The 16,637-nt window shown below is 34.4% G+C and overlaps 2 protein-coding genes across 2 annotated transcripts; one reads left to right on the forward strand and one right to left on the reverse strand.

Annotated features, from left to right (window-relative positions):
* Positions 1-331: 331 nt before the first annotated feature.
* On the reverse strand, positions 332-1,047 carry LOC125649933 (DNA polymerase epsilon subunit 4-like). Its single transcript, XM_048877800.2, has one exon. It carries the CDS (start codon positions 1,010-1,012, stop codon positions 656-658), a length of 357 nt encoding a protein of 118 aa, XP_048733757.1. The 5' UTR covers positions 1,013-1,047; the 3' UTR covers positions 332-655.
* A 552-nt stretch (positions 1,048-1,599) lies between these two features.
* Positions 1,600-16,389, forward strand: LOC125649913 (lysophosphatidylserine lipase ABHD12-like). The gene is made up of 12 exons (XM_048877773.2): positions 1,600-1,746; positions 3,674-3,804; positions 4,208-4,313; positions 4,849-4,956; positions 5,052-5,128; positions 6,109-6,238; positions 7,999-8,036; positions 8,588-8,667; positions 9,522-9,604; positions 10,515-10,593; positions 12,271-12,398; positions 12,761-16,389. The coding sequence occupies exons 1-12, from the start codon at positions 1,646-1,648 to the stop codon at positions 12,789-12,791; spliced, it is 1,092 nt and encodes a 363-aa protein (XP_048733730.1). The 5' UTR covers positions 1,600-1,645; the 3' UTR covers positions 12,792-16,389.
* The last annotated feature ends 248 nt before the right edge of the window (positions 16,390-16,637 follow it).

A 16,637-nucleotide genomic window follows, 5' to 3' on the forward strand; every position in this document is an offset into this window, starting at 1 on the left:
GAGCAATGCTTTAACCACTGGGGCCCTATAGACTTCTGGAGAACTCATACCCAGGAGAATACAATTGACAAGTTTTCCTCTAGAACTCATACCCAAATTTTTGGGTACGAGTTCTCCCGATACCCCATGACCAATACATTTTGCTGGAGTATATGCATGTATTTCAATATGACTGAAGAAAGCTTAACATCATTACACGCTACTAATCATTTTGTCTTGAAAATTCATGACACCCCTCCCCCCAACTGAATTTCACCAAACGTAGTCATAGAACATGCAGAAAAGGGCATGTTTACAACTCGGTAGCAAATCAAAGACTGAAGAATCAAAAATCAATATTTGACATTCATTGCATTATAGGAAGAACATAGTTATATTAAATATGTCGTTGTTTATTTCATAGACCCTACAGCACAGAAATATCTCGATAGAATTCAGGTTTTAATCCATGCAGGTTTTAAATCCATGCAGCTCCAAAAACGATACTGTACATATGATCTGTGATCCTCAAATGATAGCAGTTATAATCGTTCACTCAGGTTGGTCCGTGAACATATATACAGCATGAAATTCACATTCCCACTCCCAGTGTACCGGGGGGCGGGGACACTTAGGTGTACATCTTAGTCAAGTTTGTAGTTTCGCTATCCGTAGTTCAATCTAAAGTCCCCTCCAGAAATAAATAGCAGTCTCTTGTGTCCAGAATTGAGTCGAGGTCTTTCCTCTGCAGGGTCTTTCTTTTGCTCTGCATTGTACTGTGAACGGCATCTTTCGACAGCTCCCACACAAACAATTCCGTGGCTTTGGCAACGGCGATCACTGCTTCTTGACTGGCTAATGTCACATCTGGATCACTTTTCATGATCGATTTAACCCGACTTAGTGGCAGTTTCATTAACTTCTCATTATCCTGGTTAGATGCCTTCTCTTTTGACTTCTCGGGTTTTTCTGAGTTCTCTTTATCGGCAGTTTCAAGAGTTTGCAAATCCACGTCTTCTCCCGATCCCGCCATTTCTAGCTACTTTCCTTTTTGAGTATATTAGAGTTACTCCCCTTTCTATGTACAACTTGGCAGAGGGACGGTTTCCAAACATGGTATATTGCCTAGGGTGTACATCCCCCCCCCCCCCCCCCCCAAAAAAAACAACAACAATCATAGAAACTACATGTGATGTAACCATTGAGTAAGTAGTCATTTACATTGCGAGCTGGCAGGAACATTAGAGGAGCGGATTTACAAGTCTAATTTTAATTAAATTGGTGTTTGTCATGTCAGTTTGTGATATCCATATGTATATAAATGAGGATCAGCATTTCATTTTTTTTCTTTTGTTAGAAGTAATTTTGAATAGGTCTAATGATAACCTTTTAATAGCTAGGCAACATTTAACCAGTGCAAAATTGCTATTTATCTTTACAGCAATTTTCTTAGAATTTTGGTAAATTTGAATAATATCGTAAAATTTATATAAGAGCATATGATGTCCAGATGTTGGACTAACCTGGGAAGATTATGTACACACGGCAGGTGGACGGTAAATTTCATACGAAACTACTATGATCGAATTAATAAATAGAAACTTCCGGTAAACAGCTGGGAGTCCAAAGTCCAAGTAAACAAAAGCAGACAGGACATTCAAGACAAATGATGTTGAATGAAAATGTCGACTCTGTGCAGTATCCAGATGGATCTGATTCTCCAAAGACGACTAAATCAAAGGCAAACTGCAGAAAAGCTGCGGAAAGGTAACAAATTACTGCTCGGAGTTTGAACGTGCATGCCGCGACGAAACTGCCGAGAGTTGCGCACCGTCAGCCTGTTTTCATGGCTTTTCTGTAACCTTATGGTCTGCAAACCTTTCGATTGCGGATAATTGTGGGAAGGCCTTGGAAACAGGCTACGTACACCCTTGGCAGTTCAGGCCCTGAGGGGGTTGCAAAATGAAATACTGTGAATTCGTATGATTATACACGAGGAATTTATTATCGCGTAATTTCGCGAGAGGCTTCACTCGCGAAATTCATAGAATGATTCGCTTTTAATTTTCTGTTGCTAATCTCGAGTTCGTGTGATTTAATGTTTACGAATCATTTCATCATTATATTAAGTTTTTGCATAAAATAAGGAATCTACTGTAGTACTTTAAAGCTTTGATATAAATCACATCTAATATAAATCACATCTGTCCCTTAATTTAAGGTTGAAATACACACCTATAAAAATTGACATGAATGAAAATTATTGTATTGATCCATTAAGTTAACTTGGCCAGTGAAGGAATTCAAAATGACAAAAGAATATTCTATAATCTTTTATGATCCCGTGGGGATCCGGATTAGAATAGGTCCTCAGTACCCATTGGTTGTCCTAAGAGGCAACTAAATGGGGTGGTCCTTTGGATGAGACGGCAAAATCCAAGCCCCGTGTCACAGCAGGTGTAGCACGATAAAGACCCCTCCCTGCTCAAAGGCCATAAACGCTGAGCATAGGCCTAAATTTTTCAGCCCTTTACTGGCAATGGTGATCCATATGAGTGAAATATTCTCAAGTGGGACATTAAATAATATACAATCAATCAATACTATCTAAATTTATTTGTTGATGCCTCTGAGTTGATATGTAGATTTATGACACTCTGTGCAAGCATTCCAGCTTTTTATCCAAAAGTAAATTCCCACCTACATAGCAATATGTCATCTTTATTTGTTCCTATGTAATTTCCAATCTGATTGAAATCAGTTCCTTTGATCCACTAGTGTAGTGATCTACATAATCAGATTGTATATATTTCATATACAAAATTATTTCGTGATTGATGTCTGTTGTGATTCAAATTGGATGAAATAAACACCTTTTATGTTAGAAAATTCTACGTTTCCTCTCATAGTTTGAAATGTAAGTACCTGTAACCAGGTAATGAGAATCCTTGCAATGGAAATATATATTGAATTGAAGTGACTCACTACAACTTGAATGGCCTTAGTTTCTGAAATCAGCGTAAGAAGATATAAATTTTATGAAAGATATGATGATATGCAATAAGTATATATGTCAAAATGGCAGAAAATATTCAATTTTGGACATAAAATAACCCTTGATTTTCAAAAAATTATTACATTAAATTTGAACAAGACTCTGGTGGATTTGAACTTGGGATCTGCATGTGAGTAACCCAATACTGATATTTAATTCACTTAAGACAAACAAATCAATTGCTACAAATTTTCACAAAATATTTAGATCGCCATCTTGTGACGTAGTATCATTAAAAGTATAAAAGTTGTGGTGTTGTGAGCTACCTTTAAATAAAATGTTGATTATGGTTTATTAGGTAGTATCAGTAAACTAGTATCCGTGGTAACTTATTCTGTGTTGTTTATTATGGTTTATTAGGCAATAAACTAATGGCTACTTTACTGTGGTCAGTGTGGTTTAGCATTAGAGGTACATAGTAATTGTACTTCTTTGAGGCAAAACATTCTGTGAATGCTACGTAGATAGGATGTTCTATCATTACAGTGATAATATCTTATGGATCTGGTGAGGCCTGTCCTGGGACACTGTTAGATTAATCTAACTGAATGCTACAGAAATAGTTATAAAAAGTAACTTGTAGTGTATACATCAGTTTTAATTCTCTATGTTAACAATATGATTTGATTTGATTTTCAGACCAATCTATGACACCGTCGTAAAAACTACAAAATACCTCGTGCTTTCATTGTTTACAATCTATGTTGTGTTCCCGTCAATTATGGCAGTATATCCAAGAATTCAAGAAAAACTCATCTTCCTTAATTTCGGTAAGCATTTTTGTTTCTGGTTCGTAATGTTGTATGTGTTCTTAATCATCATATTTGTATACAGTCAAACCTTGTTATCTCGAACTCCATGGGACTGAGAAAAAACTTCAAGATATCTGAGGATTCCAAATATCGAGGGTAAAATACTTATTATAAATAAGTGGGTTGGACTTCCGAATCACTTTGACATATCCTTTTTATTCGAGATATCGGTGTTCGAGATACTGAAGTTCAACTGCATATACATTTTAGATAGTTGATGACAATTTAAAAGCCTGAAAATATGGTTTCAGATTGCATGCAGTTGCATTTGTAGTATTCAATGCATACAAAAAGTGATGGAATAGTTATGTTGTATTCATTATATCATTAAAAAACATTCTTATCCATAATTATATTTCAGTGTGTTGGCCACCATTTATGGATGTAACAAAACCAGAAGAATTAGGCATTACTGGAGTCAGGAATTTTTATCTTAACGTAGAGGAAGAGATCACAATTGGAGCATGGTAATTTCGTGTGTATGATAAATTTTAATCATGATACTAAACATATTCAATCTTAAGGTTTACTAAACTTGTAAAGTGATCACAATGTACATCTGATGATTGACTTTGGTAGTCTAGTGAAATAAAAATTAACACCACAGACACTTTAGATTTATGTCTGATTTAATTCTAAGGGCAGGAGTTGTAAACTAGAGCAAAAGGATTGATATTAAAAATAGTGAAATTGATAACTGCATGCACAAGTTTATATACTATTTCATATAGATTCTATAGACCAAGCTACAATATGGAGTTTCATGTATCAAATGAGGTGCATGTGTATTATACAATATGTACAGTCAAACCTTGTTATCTTAAACTTGATTGGATCGAGAAAAAACTTCGAGATATCTGAGGATTCGAGATATCAAGGATGAAATACTTAAAGAATAAGTGATTGGGACATCTGAATGTTTTCATCATATCCATGGTATTCAAGATATTGGTGTTGGAAATACCGAAGTTCAACTGAATTTGTTTTTTTTTTTCTATTTAGGCACCTTCTTCCAAAATCTTTAGTTAAAAATGAAACTGTAGACTTTGAAGATCAGTTGAAAAGTGGACACCCTATCTTCTTGTATTTACATGGATCAACAGGAACTAGGTAGTTGTGCTTGCTTTCCAGGTAACAGGTAAGTGTGTTTTGTCTACAGGATATAGGTATAGGTATTGACTAACTTTAAAAACTGTTGGTTGTAGGGGAGGTTGGCACAGAGTCCAGTTAATGAAATTGCTGACATCATTAGATTTTCATGTTATTACTATGGATTACAGGGGTAAGTTATTTGCAATATTTCTGTATAAATTATGAAAATGACATAACAGTCTGTTCTTTTGTCAATTTTCACAGAGTATTATACCATATCAGTGTTCAAAATTGGTTTAAAACTTAGTATAGACCACGGTCCAAGCCGAAACAAGATGACATAGACCTCATTGAATTGGCAGAGACCGCAACATTGAAAATTAATAGCACATATTTAAAACATTGTTATTTACTTCTAATGTTCTTAGAATGAATATTTTCTTTCTATTTCCATAACAATGTTCTCTCCTCATAACGTTTATCAGACATCGACTTGTGGGATAACTATTGATTTAAACCTAGAAAATCAGCATAGACAAATAGGTCTATCTCAATTACAATTGACATAGACCAGTGTCATTTGACATAGACTCGGTCTATGGTTAATTTCGAACACTTCCATATGAGTAGAATTTTTAGCGAGGATTTAATTTTGGCGTAATTAGGTAGAGTGATGAGGTCGCTAAAATTGAATATTGCTAACAATTTATTTCATATTGGAGGTAATAGCTATCTTCCTTGGAATTAAAAAAAATGCTAAAATTAGCTCTCACAAAATATATATACCCATAATTTATCTTCCATAGAAATAAAAAAAATTGCTAAAATTAGCTCTCACTAAATATATATACCCATAATTTATCTTCCATGGATTTAAAAAAATTACTAAAATTAGCTCTCACTAAATATGTAAACCCATGATTGATGGAAAAATCGCTAAATTTGTGTCTTGCTAAAAATACCATTTATACAGTATTTTCTATTGGGAGAAACAAATAATACCAATGAATGAATATTTGTGCATTTTCGGGCCATGGATATTGAATAAGAAACTCGGGAAACTAAAGGAATTTAAAAATTTAATCTCAAGATTGAGGATAAAACTGGTAAGAATTCATCGAAGGCTATAAGTAAATATATGTATACTTTCAACTCCTGGAATGTGTACAGGATATGCTGATTCCACTGGTCATCCGTCGGAGGATGGGGTGGTGGCAGATAGCCATTTCATGTTTAAGTGGATCAAAGAAAGAAGTGGGACATCTCAAGTCATTTTGTGGGGCCATTCCTTAGGAGCTGCGTAAGTGTTTATTCTATACATTTTTTTATACGCCCATCTTTAGACGGGGCATATTACAGTGATATCCATCCACCTGTTCGGGGTTTTTTGTTTCTAATTTCATTTCTCTGTCACATATCAAGCCAGAACTTGCTATGTAGCTTCTTTGTGGATCACTCTAGATCTTGTTTTAATTTTGATCCTGTAGTAATTAGGGCTATACGGACCGTGGATATTGGCCTGGATAGCTCAGTGGTTAGAGCACCTAACTAGTAATGCAGGGGTCCTGGGTTTGATTCCCGGTCCAGCCAAAGATTTTCTCCTCTCTCCTATATGTACTACAATCCATTTCAACTTCTCTTGCTGGAGTTTTGCCCCTTTATTTGAAATGTAGGGTACCTAATTTGTGAGGCAAACTCCTGCAATTTTCAAGTGAGAACCATCTTGTTTTACACAGTGTTTGTATGGATATTGAAGATGTGCATGTGGCAAGGACTTTGATTTTCTTCAATATTTCAGAAAATTACAGGTTGTTGAACTTGGTCCATTTTCAGGAAATGACAATAGATTGTCCTTTTAACTCCTCTCAAAGTTTTGAAGCTAGGGCCTTTGTAAATAACTTGAAGATGTGCATTGTGCAAGGATTTTGATTCTGAACAATTTCTAATTTTGTTTGACATTTAGAACATTTACAGGCTGTTAAACTTAGTCAAATTTGGGGAAATATTTTACAGGCAAAACTCTTGCTTTGTCTATCTACCTTCTGTTTTTAAGCTGGGAATTTTTATTCATATGATGCAAAAGCAAGAATGTCGCAGTTTGATGATGGCTGATACTACCTTGAGTAAAGTAGTACACTCATGGCTTAAGAAAAATTATTTCCTTTCAACCTTAAAGTGTGACATACACAATATATTGTAATTAACATAAAAAAAATTATTATTGAGAAAAAAATGAAAGGCAGTCAAATTGAAAGACATAGTACTACTTCAGATTATAACTTGGGTACCACAGTACTGATCATTGATAGAAAGTTTCTGATTCTGTTTTCTCAACCTTTGGTACAAAGAAATTACTTACTTACTCGATCTACTTGATCTGGTAAGTATAGTTTCTTGTAAAATTATTTCATAATTTTTAATCAACTTAAGCATCGCATTGATATCAAAAATATAATATTATAATTGCTAGCTACCTGTGAAGTGTAACATTCATGGAACCTGGAACTTTTCATTCATATGAAAACTTTTATCTTTGAGTTTTCTTCATAGTACATCAGCTGGAAATCCCAACAAAAAACCAGTTTTGTCTTTCTCATCATTTGGAAGTCATGTGACTGCCGATTTTCACTTTTTATTTTCATAATAGATAGATACATACCGTATAAGTAGAATTTTTTAGCGAGGATTTAATTTTGGCATTATTAGCAAGAGTGATGAGATCGCTAAAATTGAATATCACTAGAAATTTATTCCATATCAGAGATAATAGTTATCTTTCTTGGAAATATAAAATCGTTAAAATTTTCACTTGATAAATAGCATACTGGTATAGTATATGGTTTTACTGGGATGTACTTGTGAATATAAACAAGACAGTGTTCTTGTTTTCTCAGGGGATATGATGGTTATATGTTAATGAGGAGAATTTCTGTGACACACTTATGCTTGTCATATAAGTCTCCATCTCCATGGTAACCATCATATCCCAAATGATGACAGTATGTTTCATTGTTTCAACAACAGGATTTTCTGTGCTAAGGTTAATCTTCCTAATTTCAGAATCACAACAAAGCTGGCCAAACAGTTATGTGAGGAAGGTTGGTACATTATTTTAAGAAAGATGTTTAGATTGCAGATTTTAATGCTTGTCTCTTTCTTTGTGCATATAATATTTAGCTGGGAAGGTTTCTGATATAATAATAATAATATTCAATAATTTTATGTCTCTGATGGAACTTATGTTCTATCAGAATTTTTTTGTATTAATTATTTGAGGGTATAATGTAATTTATATTCAAGTATAATGTTATTTACGACTGTATAGTGTATACAGGGAAATATTTGCCCTTGTTTTATTTTTGTCCCTTTCACCCTTATTGTCGAGGGGCAAATTTAAGACTGGGCAAAACTCTATATCTCTTTTTTAACACAACTGTGAGTGGGCAAATTTAAAATGATGCAAAATCATCTGCAGGTGTTAGAGACAATAATAACCCTGTTTACTGTATATTGTCCCAAATATTACAAAGATGGGTTATTTTAACTTATTTTTTAATCTGAATTGCTTGTTTGTAAACGTGAGGAGGTTACTCTTACAGTATCTATCCTGAGTACCATAAAAAGTGTAACTGAACTTTTATATTTTCAGGAGATGATCCTCATGGTGTTGTTTTAGAGTCACCATTTAACAACATTAGAGACGCTGCTCTTAGTCATCCATTTGCAGCAGTAAGTCTTCAATTACTCCTCAAAGCCTAGAGTGCTTCACCGGCATACATCTTAATCTCTCTGACATTTTAAAATTTCCTGGAATGGGATTTGGATTATTTCATTTTTATTCTGCTGAGATCGAAGGTCAGGGGTTATTTTGTATTTGATAAGTTTGTTTTTTTATCATAACTTCTGAACTATTAAAGATAGAGATTTCACACAACTGGAAAAGTCAAGACTGTGATGGATGATAAAGAAGGTCAAGATTTGCAATTTGTTACTGTGGCCATGCTCATAGTTTTCCCCATGCATATCTTCTTTGCCAAATTACACTTAAGCATTTATTTATGGAGAATCAATTTAAACTGTCCTCTCTTCTTAAATTTTGACGGCACCAAGACTGAAGATGTTCGATTGGGATTTTTTTTATGGCTCTTTTTATGTCTGGAATGTTAGATTTTGAAAACCTTGATTATAACTTTTGAATTTAAAAGACAGATGCTTTATATATAGTGAATTGAAAGGCCAAGTTCAAAACTACATGAATCATAGATATCAAAGGTTAGGGTCAAAACCATATGAATCATAGATTTCAAAGGTCAGGGTCAAAACCATATGAATCATAGATGTCAAAGGTCAGGGTCAAAACTATATAAATCATAGATGTCAAAGGTCAGGGTCAAAACTTTATGAATCATAAATATCAAAGGTCATGTATCTAAAGGCAATGTCTCACAACGGAATTTAACCAAGCTAAAGGGCATAGTGTTTCAAATACATGTATTGCAACATATGTAGATGATTGTCATACATAGTGGTTCAGAGAATTTTGAATATCCAATTTATTAATAACATACTTGGTTGTTTTACAGCCATTCCAGCATATAACTTTCTACAAGGAGCTCATTTTGGACTGTGTTGCTCAAAACAATGTGTTCTTCACAAGTGATGAAAAGTGAGTACATATACTTACAAGTGATGAAAAGTGAGTACATAAACTCACAAGTGATGAAAAGTGAGTATATATACTCACAAGTGATGAAAAGTGAGTACAGATATTCACAAGTGATGAAAAGTGAGTATATATACTCGCAAGTGATGAAAAGTGAGTACATATACTCACAAGTGATGAAAAGTGAGTATATATACTTACAAGTGATGAAAAGTGAGTACATATACTCACAAGTGATGAAAAGTGACTATACATACTCACAAGTGATAAAAAGTGACTATATATACTTACGAGTGATGAAAAGTGAGTACATATACTCACAAGTGATGAAAAGTGAGTACATACACTCAAAAGTGATGAAAAGTGAGTATATATACTTACAAGTGATAAAAAGTGGGTACATTACCGGGGAGCCTCGTTTATATGGACATTATGGTTCCCAGTCAATTTGTCCGGATAAGTGAAGCTTTGGATAGTTGGATTGCTTTGATTTCTGCTTTATACATGGATAAGGCCTTTCATAATGCAGCGATCATGATACTGATAACAGATACTGCTAAAGCTTGGTCGGTGGTGTAGATATTGTGTAGATGTGATCGCAACTGAAAAGCATCTGATGATCGACATTGGATGCGACACTTTTTATGGCCATATTAATAATTGCCCAAGCTAATTTCTAATTAACACCCAATCCTCCCAAGTTGATTGATAAACAATCAGGTTTACAAAGGTGAGCGGACTCCTGTAATCATTATGTGTATGTTTACAGTGCGATCTCCTGTAATCATTATGTGTATCTTTACAGTGCGATCTCCTGTAATCATTATGTGTATGTTTACAGTGCGATCTCCTGTAATCATTATGTGTATGTTTACAGTGCAATCTCCTGTAATCATTATGTGTATCTTTACAGTATAGCTGCAGTGCAGTCTCCTGTGTTAATCATGCATGCAGAGGATGATTTAGTGATTCCATATGATCTTGGACTCAAGGTAAGAGTGATAAGCAATCTATCAAGTTTGAGATAAGGAACACAGTTGTTGTGAGATAAGAAACACAGTTTTTGTGAGATGTTAAGTGAGAGATGAGTATGATATAAGGAACTCAGTTGTTGTGAGATGTTAAGTGAGAGATGAGTATGATATAAGGAACACAGTTGTTGTGAGATGTTAAGTATGAGATAAGGAACACAGTTGTTGTGAGATGTTAAGTGGGACATGAGTATGAGATAAGGAACTCAGTTGTTGTGAGATGTTAAGTGAGAGATGAGTATGATATAAGGAACACAGTTGTTGTGAGATGTTAAGTATGAGATAAGGAACACAGTTGTTGTGAGATGTTAAATATGAGATGAGGAAGACAGTTGTTGTGAGATGTTAAGTGTGAGATAAGGAACAGCGTTGTTTTGAGATGTTAATTATGAGATGAGGAACACAGTTGTTGTGAGATGTTAAGTATGAGATAAGGAACACAGTTGTTGTGAGATGTTAAATATGAGATAAGGAACACAGTTGTTGTGATATGTTAAGTACATGTATGAGATGAGGAATACAGTTGTTGTGAGATGTTAAGTATGATATAAGGAACACAGTTGTTGTGAGATGTTAAGTTTGATATAAGGAACACAGTTGTTGTGAGATGTTAAGTATGAGAGAAGGAAGACAATTGTTGTGAGATGTTAGGTATGAGATGAGGAACACAGTTGTTGAGAGATAAGTAACACAGTTGTTGTGAGATATCACGTATTAGAATTAGTATGTCGTGTGATGAAGATTTAATTTTATTCTTTTGAATGGAAGGAGCGTTCTGTTATTTATAACAATAGAAATATTTCAGATTGAGATACAGGTGTATGTGTAATGACGATGTTAAGGTTTAGAACTAGATCATGTAGTACATGTACGTGTATTTAACATTCGATGGAATTCAATAGTATTCTGAGCACTAGTCTTTTGTTCTGGTAACACAGGAAGTGAAGCGCTTTAATAAAATATTACTGAACACTGGGTGCACACTTTTGTGAAATTCTGTAGGTCTGGAGCTACATACTGTATAGCGGGTAATTTTGGTGGTGGGGATATTAAGTGGATTTTTCTCCAAAGAGTAGTTTGAAATTTTAGCCCTTCAATGTTTGGTACAATTTCATTGAACAAGTGTATTGAAATTTTGGCACATTTGGTTTTGGCAAATTTCCTTTATCTGCCAAAATCACCCCACTTTTCCAGCATGCCAAAGTGACTAGATATACAATATTACTGAAATCGAACTTCAAAATTTTAATATGAACAAGTCATATTGAGAGACACTTTCTGGTGGTCAGTATGAACAAGTCATGGTGAGAGACACTTTCTGGTGGTCAGTATGAACAAGTCATGGTAAGAGACACTTTCTGGTGGTCAGTATGAACAGGTCATGCTGAGAGAGACACTTTCTGGTGGTCAGTATGAACAGGTCATGTTGAGAGAGACACTTTCTGGTGGTCAATATGAACAGGTCATGCTGAGAGAGACACTTTCTGGTGGTCAGTATGAACAGGTCATGTTGAGAGAGACACTTTCTGGTGGTCAGTATGGAGTATTTGTTGGTTACAAATTAATAATTACTATATCTTATTTGCCCAGCATTATGTTATACTGCTAGACATGACTATCCTGTGGATGTGATTACAGTTATACAAGTCAGCTCAGCACAACCGGCCAGAGGGCAGTGGTCATCTACAATTCATCCCTTTGAAAGCTTCCTTTGGGTATGGACACAAGCATATATTTCAAGCTCCAGAATTGCCAGAAATCATAAGGTGAGTAAATTGTCTATTTATATCAGTGCATCTTGATGTACACAACACAAGGTCTCTGGCATGTAACTGTCCATATTCTCAATAGAAGGATTCTGATGTGTAACAGTTGATATTCTCAATAGAAGCTCTCTGGCGTGTGACAGTCGATATTCTCAATAGAAGGATTCTGATGTGTAACGGACCATGAGTTTCCTCAGATTATACATGTGTAAAAGTATAAAGAGGAAGTCCAGCAATATGAAGGAATTGTGTAGTTTATTGAAGTGAAAGAAATTTTGTTGTGGTTTATGTTGTTCATTTTTTGTGAAAGTGGAAATGTCTTTCAGTAGAATCTTTAAAGTCTCTTTTTTTTTTAATTTCAGGAACTTTGTTGGCATTTGTCAGAAGAAATGACAGATCAGACTTTGATAAGATCTGTCTCTGCTTAACAATCACAAGTCGTGATAACCAATAGCTCAGGAAGTCTCAATTCTATATCATGATTATAATGTCCCCCACATTGAGAGTTTTGATGTTTTGTGTGGCAGATGTTTTAGTGTTCCATGATTTAAGTTTTGTGTTTTGTACAGTGCTAATACATGTGTAGTAGATGTATTGATGATATCTGATTGATGTCACCCAGCTGTAAATTTACACATTAGACATGATATCTGATTGATAATCTATACATCTATTAGACATGATATCTGATTGACATCACACAGCTGTAAACCTACGTCTTTCATAATCAGGTTATGTTGATTTGAGATGTTTATTTTGTAGTGGTTATGTAACATGGTATATTGCCACATTTAATTTACATGTATATGTCAAGTTACATTAGTCTAGATCTGGTAATATTGTACATATGTTCATTTGTTGATGTTTTTACTTCAGAGAATAGTGCAGAAGCATTTTGAAAGGTAGATTTGTGGGAAAAAAATGATTCGTAATTTTTTTCTGCACTCTCTAATTTATTATGGTCATTGTATAAGAAATGCATAATCTATGCATTCTTAATTTTCATGTAATAATGTTTCATCATCAATTTGTTCAATTCTGCAAAATTATTTTTCATGCACAAAGCCAATAAAGAAGGATAACAAATCAGCATATCAAATCCAAGTAAATTTTTACATGTTTATAAATTCAAATGGATTCTTTTCATGGTGTATCCACAATATTTAATAATATGATTTTTAGTTCATATTTATGATACCTATGTACCAAATGTGATGAGTGTAAGGGTTTTTGTCAATGTGTATGGGGTTTTTGCTACCTAATGTGCATAGAGTTTTTGTTGATGTGTATAATGTTTTTGCCGGTGTGTGTATGATGTGTATGTTTTTGCCGGTGTGTGTATGTTTTTGCCGGCGTGTGTATGATGTGTATAATGTTTTTACCGGTGTGTGTATGATGTGTATAATGTTTTTGCCGGTGTGTATGATGTGTATAATGTTTTTGCGGTGTGTATGATGTGTATAATGTTTTTGCGGTGTGTATGATGTGTATAATGTTTTTGCCAGTGTGTGTATGATGTGTAATAATGTTTTTGCGGCGTGTATGATGTGTAATAATGTTTTTACGGTGTGTATGATGTGTATAATGTTTTTGTGGTGTGTATGATGTGTATAATGTTTTTGTCGGTGTGTATGATGTGTAATAATGTTTTTGCGGTGTGTATGATGTGTATAATGTTTTTGTGGTGTGTATGATGTGTATAATGTTTTTGCAGTGTGTATGATGTGTAATAATGTTTTTGCGGTGTGTATGATGTGTATAATGTTTTTGTCGGTGTGTATGATGTGTATAATGTTTTTGCGGTGTGTATGATGTGTAATAATGTTTTTGCGGTGTGTATGATGTGTATAATGTTTTTGTGGTGTGTATGATGTGTATGTTTTTATCGGTGTGTATGATGTGTATAATGTTTTTGTCGGTGTGTATGATGTGTATAATGTTTTTGCGGTGTGTATGATGTGTAATAATGTTTTTGCGGTGTGTATGATGTGTATAATGTTTTTGTCGGTGTGTATGATGTGTATAATGTTTTTGCGGTGTGTATGATGTGTATAATGTTTTTGCCAGTGTGTTTAGGGTTTTTCTTGTATAGGACATTTGTTGTTTCATACGATCACGAAATGGCTCAGGTGAACATCATTTCTGTATCTTTTATCGACATTTAACCTTTCCAACATCAACAGAAAGGTTATAGTGTACGTACCATTTCAATAATTTTTGGCAAATTTTACAAGTATGACTCTCAGTTAATGTCCCTTCATTCCTTACGTACACACGGTATTAAAAATGTCTTTTTATTAAAGATAAAATGAGATGTAAGATAAGAATAATCCCTGAAAATTCCACATATAGGATAACTTACCGGTAGAATAAAAGTATTACTGCTGAATCTAGCTGGCTAGGGTAGGTGAATTTAAACAGTTTTAGAAATATTCCAATACTCCTGCTGTGTTTGCAACCGGTGTGGCAAGAATCTTGCCATGAACTTCTAATGATTTTTATTTTTCAACAGATGTAGTGAACTCCAGAGAGCCCCAACTCGCCTCAGCGTGTACTGGTATTCACAGCACCGAGAATATCTTGTCATGAACCTATGATAACTTCCCTATGTACCGGTATTCACGGCACCGAGAATATCTTGTCCTGAACCTCTAATAACCTCCGTATGTACCGGTATTCACAGCACCGAGAATATCTTGTCGTGAACCTCTAATGACTTCCGTATGTACCGGTATTCACAACACCGAGAATAGTGTGTCGTGAACGTCTAATAACTTCCGTATGTATCGGTATTCACAGCACCAAGAATATCTTGTCCTGAACCTCTAATAACCTCTGTATGTACCGGTATTCACAGCACCGAGAATATCTTGTCCTGAACCTCTAATAACCTCCGTATGTACCGGTATTCACAGCACCGAGAATATCTTGTCCTGAACCTCTAATAACCTCCGTATGTACCGGTATTCACAGCACCGAGAATATCTTGTCCTGAACCTCTAATGTACCAGTATTCACAGCACCGCGAATATCTTGTCCTGAACCTTTACCTGTGTTTTATATAGATTACTTTTACTCCTGAAACTTGTGGAATACTGTAGACCTACTGATTTCCACGGAGTCATAATTTCGTGGATTATTAATTTTGATTTTATCCGCAGGTATGAGATTTTGCTGAGTTCATATGGTTTATATTAAAATACCTTGTATACTTTAAAATCCACTGAATATGAAATGATGCAGATTTTTTGTCATCATGGACTTGGCAGAAATAATTACCACTTGTAAAAATGTTTGTTTACATTTATACATCCCTCTGGAGATCAACTTACTGCAGTTTTATCCACAACTATAGTGTAAATCTTAAGTAGTGTTTATAAATTGTTTTATCCACAACTAAAGTGTAAATCTTAGGCAGTGTTTGTAGATCATTTTATCCACAACTAAAGTGTAAATCTTAAGCAGTGTTTGTAGATCGTTGAGAGTACTTCTATAGAACGAGAGAGTTTAGTTTTGTTTTCTTAAGTTGTTTCAGTATGCCTGTGTTTGAAACGTCTTTCATGATACATGAATATTAAAAGGTCTTAGTCATAAAACAATTTGTCTACGATTTAAATGACATCCCAGTTTGTTATTGTTCTTGTTGTGTTTAAAAAAAAGAAATTCTCTCTGCATCAGACTTTTGATTTGAAAAATTGCATTTCATTCATAAAGATGAATTTCTCCTCATTTTAACAGAATTTTAGATATGAATTCAATATCTTTTTAATTCCTCATGTGCCTCTTTTTATTGTTAGATCTGTTGAAGTATACTATACATGCTGTTTTACTTCTGTTGTGTATTTAAGTTGTTCGGTGTTTTGTATTGTTATAAATATTTACTCTATTGTGTTATATTTAAACTTTTTGGAAACTTTTTGTTGCAATGCAATGCAAGCTAATGATCTGGTCAGTTATAATGCGTAAACATTAAAAGAAAGTAAACTGGAAATATTTTCTTGTATGTGCTCATCAAAGTCAGATAAGAGATTTTTGTCCAAAGAGAGTCCCTGTTTTGAAATGGAGAAAAGTACTTGCCAAGGTCAAGGTCAATCTGTACTGAGGTGTCAAGAAGCAAGTATCCACAGAATATCTGTGAGGTATAAAATCTGTGTCAGGGATGTCTAGGAGTATATCTATAGGATGTCTGCAGTGAGATATAAATTCTGTGTTAGGGGTGTATAGGGTGTCTGTAGTGAG

The sequence above is a fragment of the Ostrea edulis genome, chromosome 5 (assembly GCF_947568905.1).
Source record: "Ostrea edulis chromosome 5, xbOstEdul1.1, whole genome shotgun sequence".
Taxonomy (NCBI): domain Eukaryota; kingdom Metazoa; phylum Mollusca; class Bivalvia; order Ostreida; family Ostreidae; genus Ostrea; species Ostrea edulis.

Bases quoted from the DNA above. Each gene is read 5' to 3' on its own strand.
- LOC125649913 (XM_048877773.2), top strand. From the start codon at position 1,646: ATGATGTTGAATGAAAATGTCGACTCTGTGCAGTATCCAGATGGATCT. The intron at 8,037-8,587 runs GTTGGTACATTA...TTATATTTTCAG, and splicing joins CAAACAGTTATGTGAGGAAG to GAGATGATCCTCATGGTGTT. The intron at 10,594-12,270 runs GTAAGAGTGATA...ATGTGATTACAG, and splicing joins CATATGATCTTGGACTCAAG to TTATACAAGTCAGCTCAGCA.
- LOC125649933 (XM_048877800.2), bottom strand. From the start codon at position 1,012: ATGGCGGGATCGGGAGAAGACGTGGATTTGCAAACTCTTGAAACTGCC.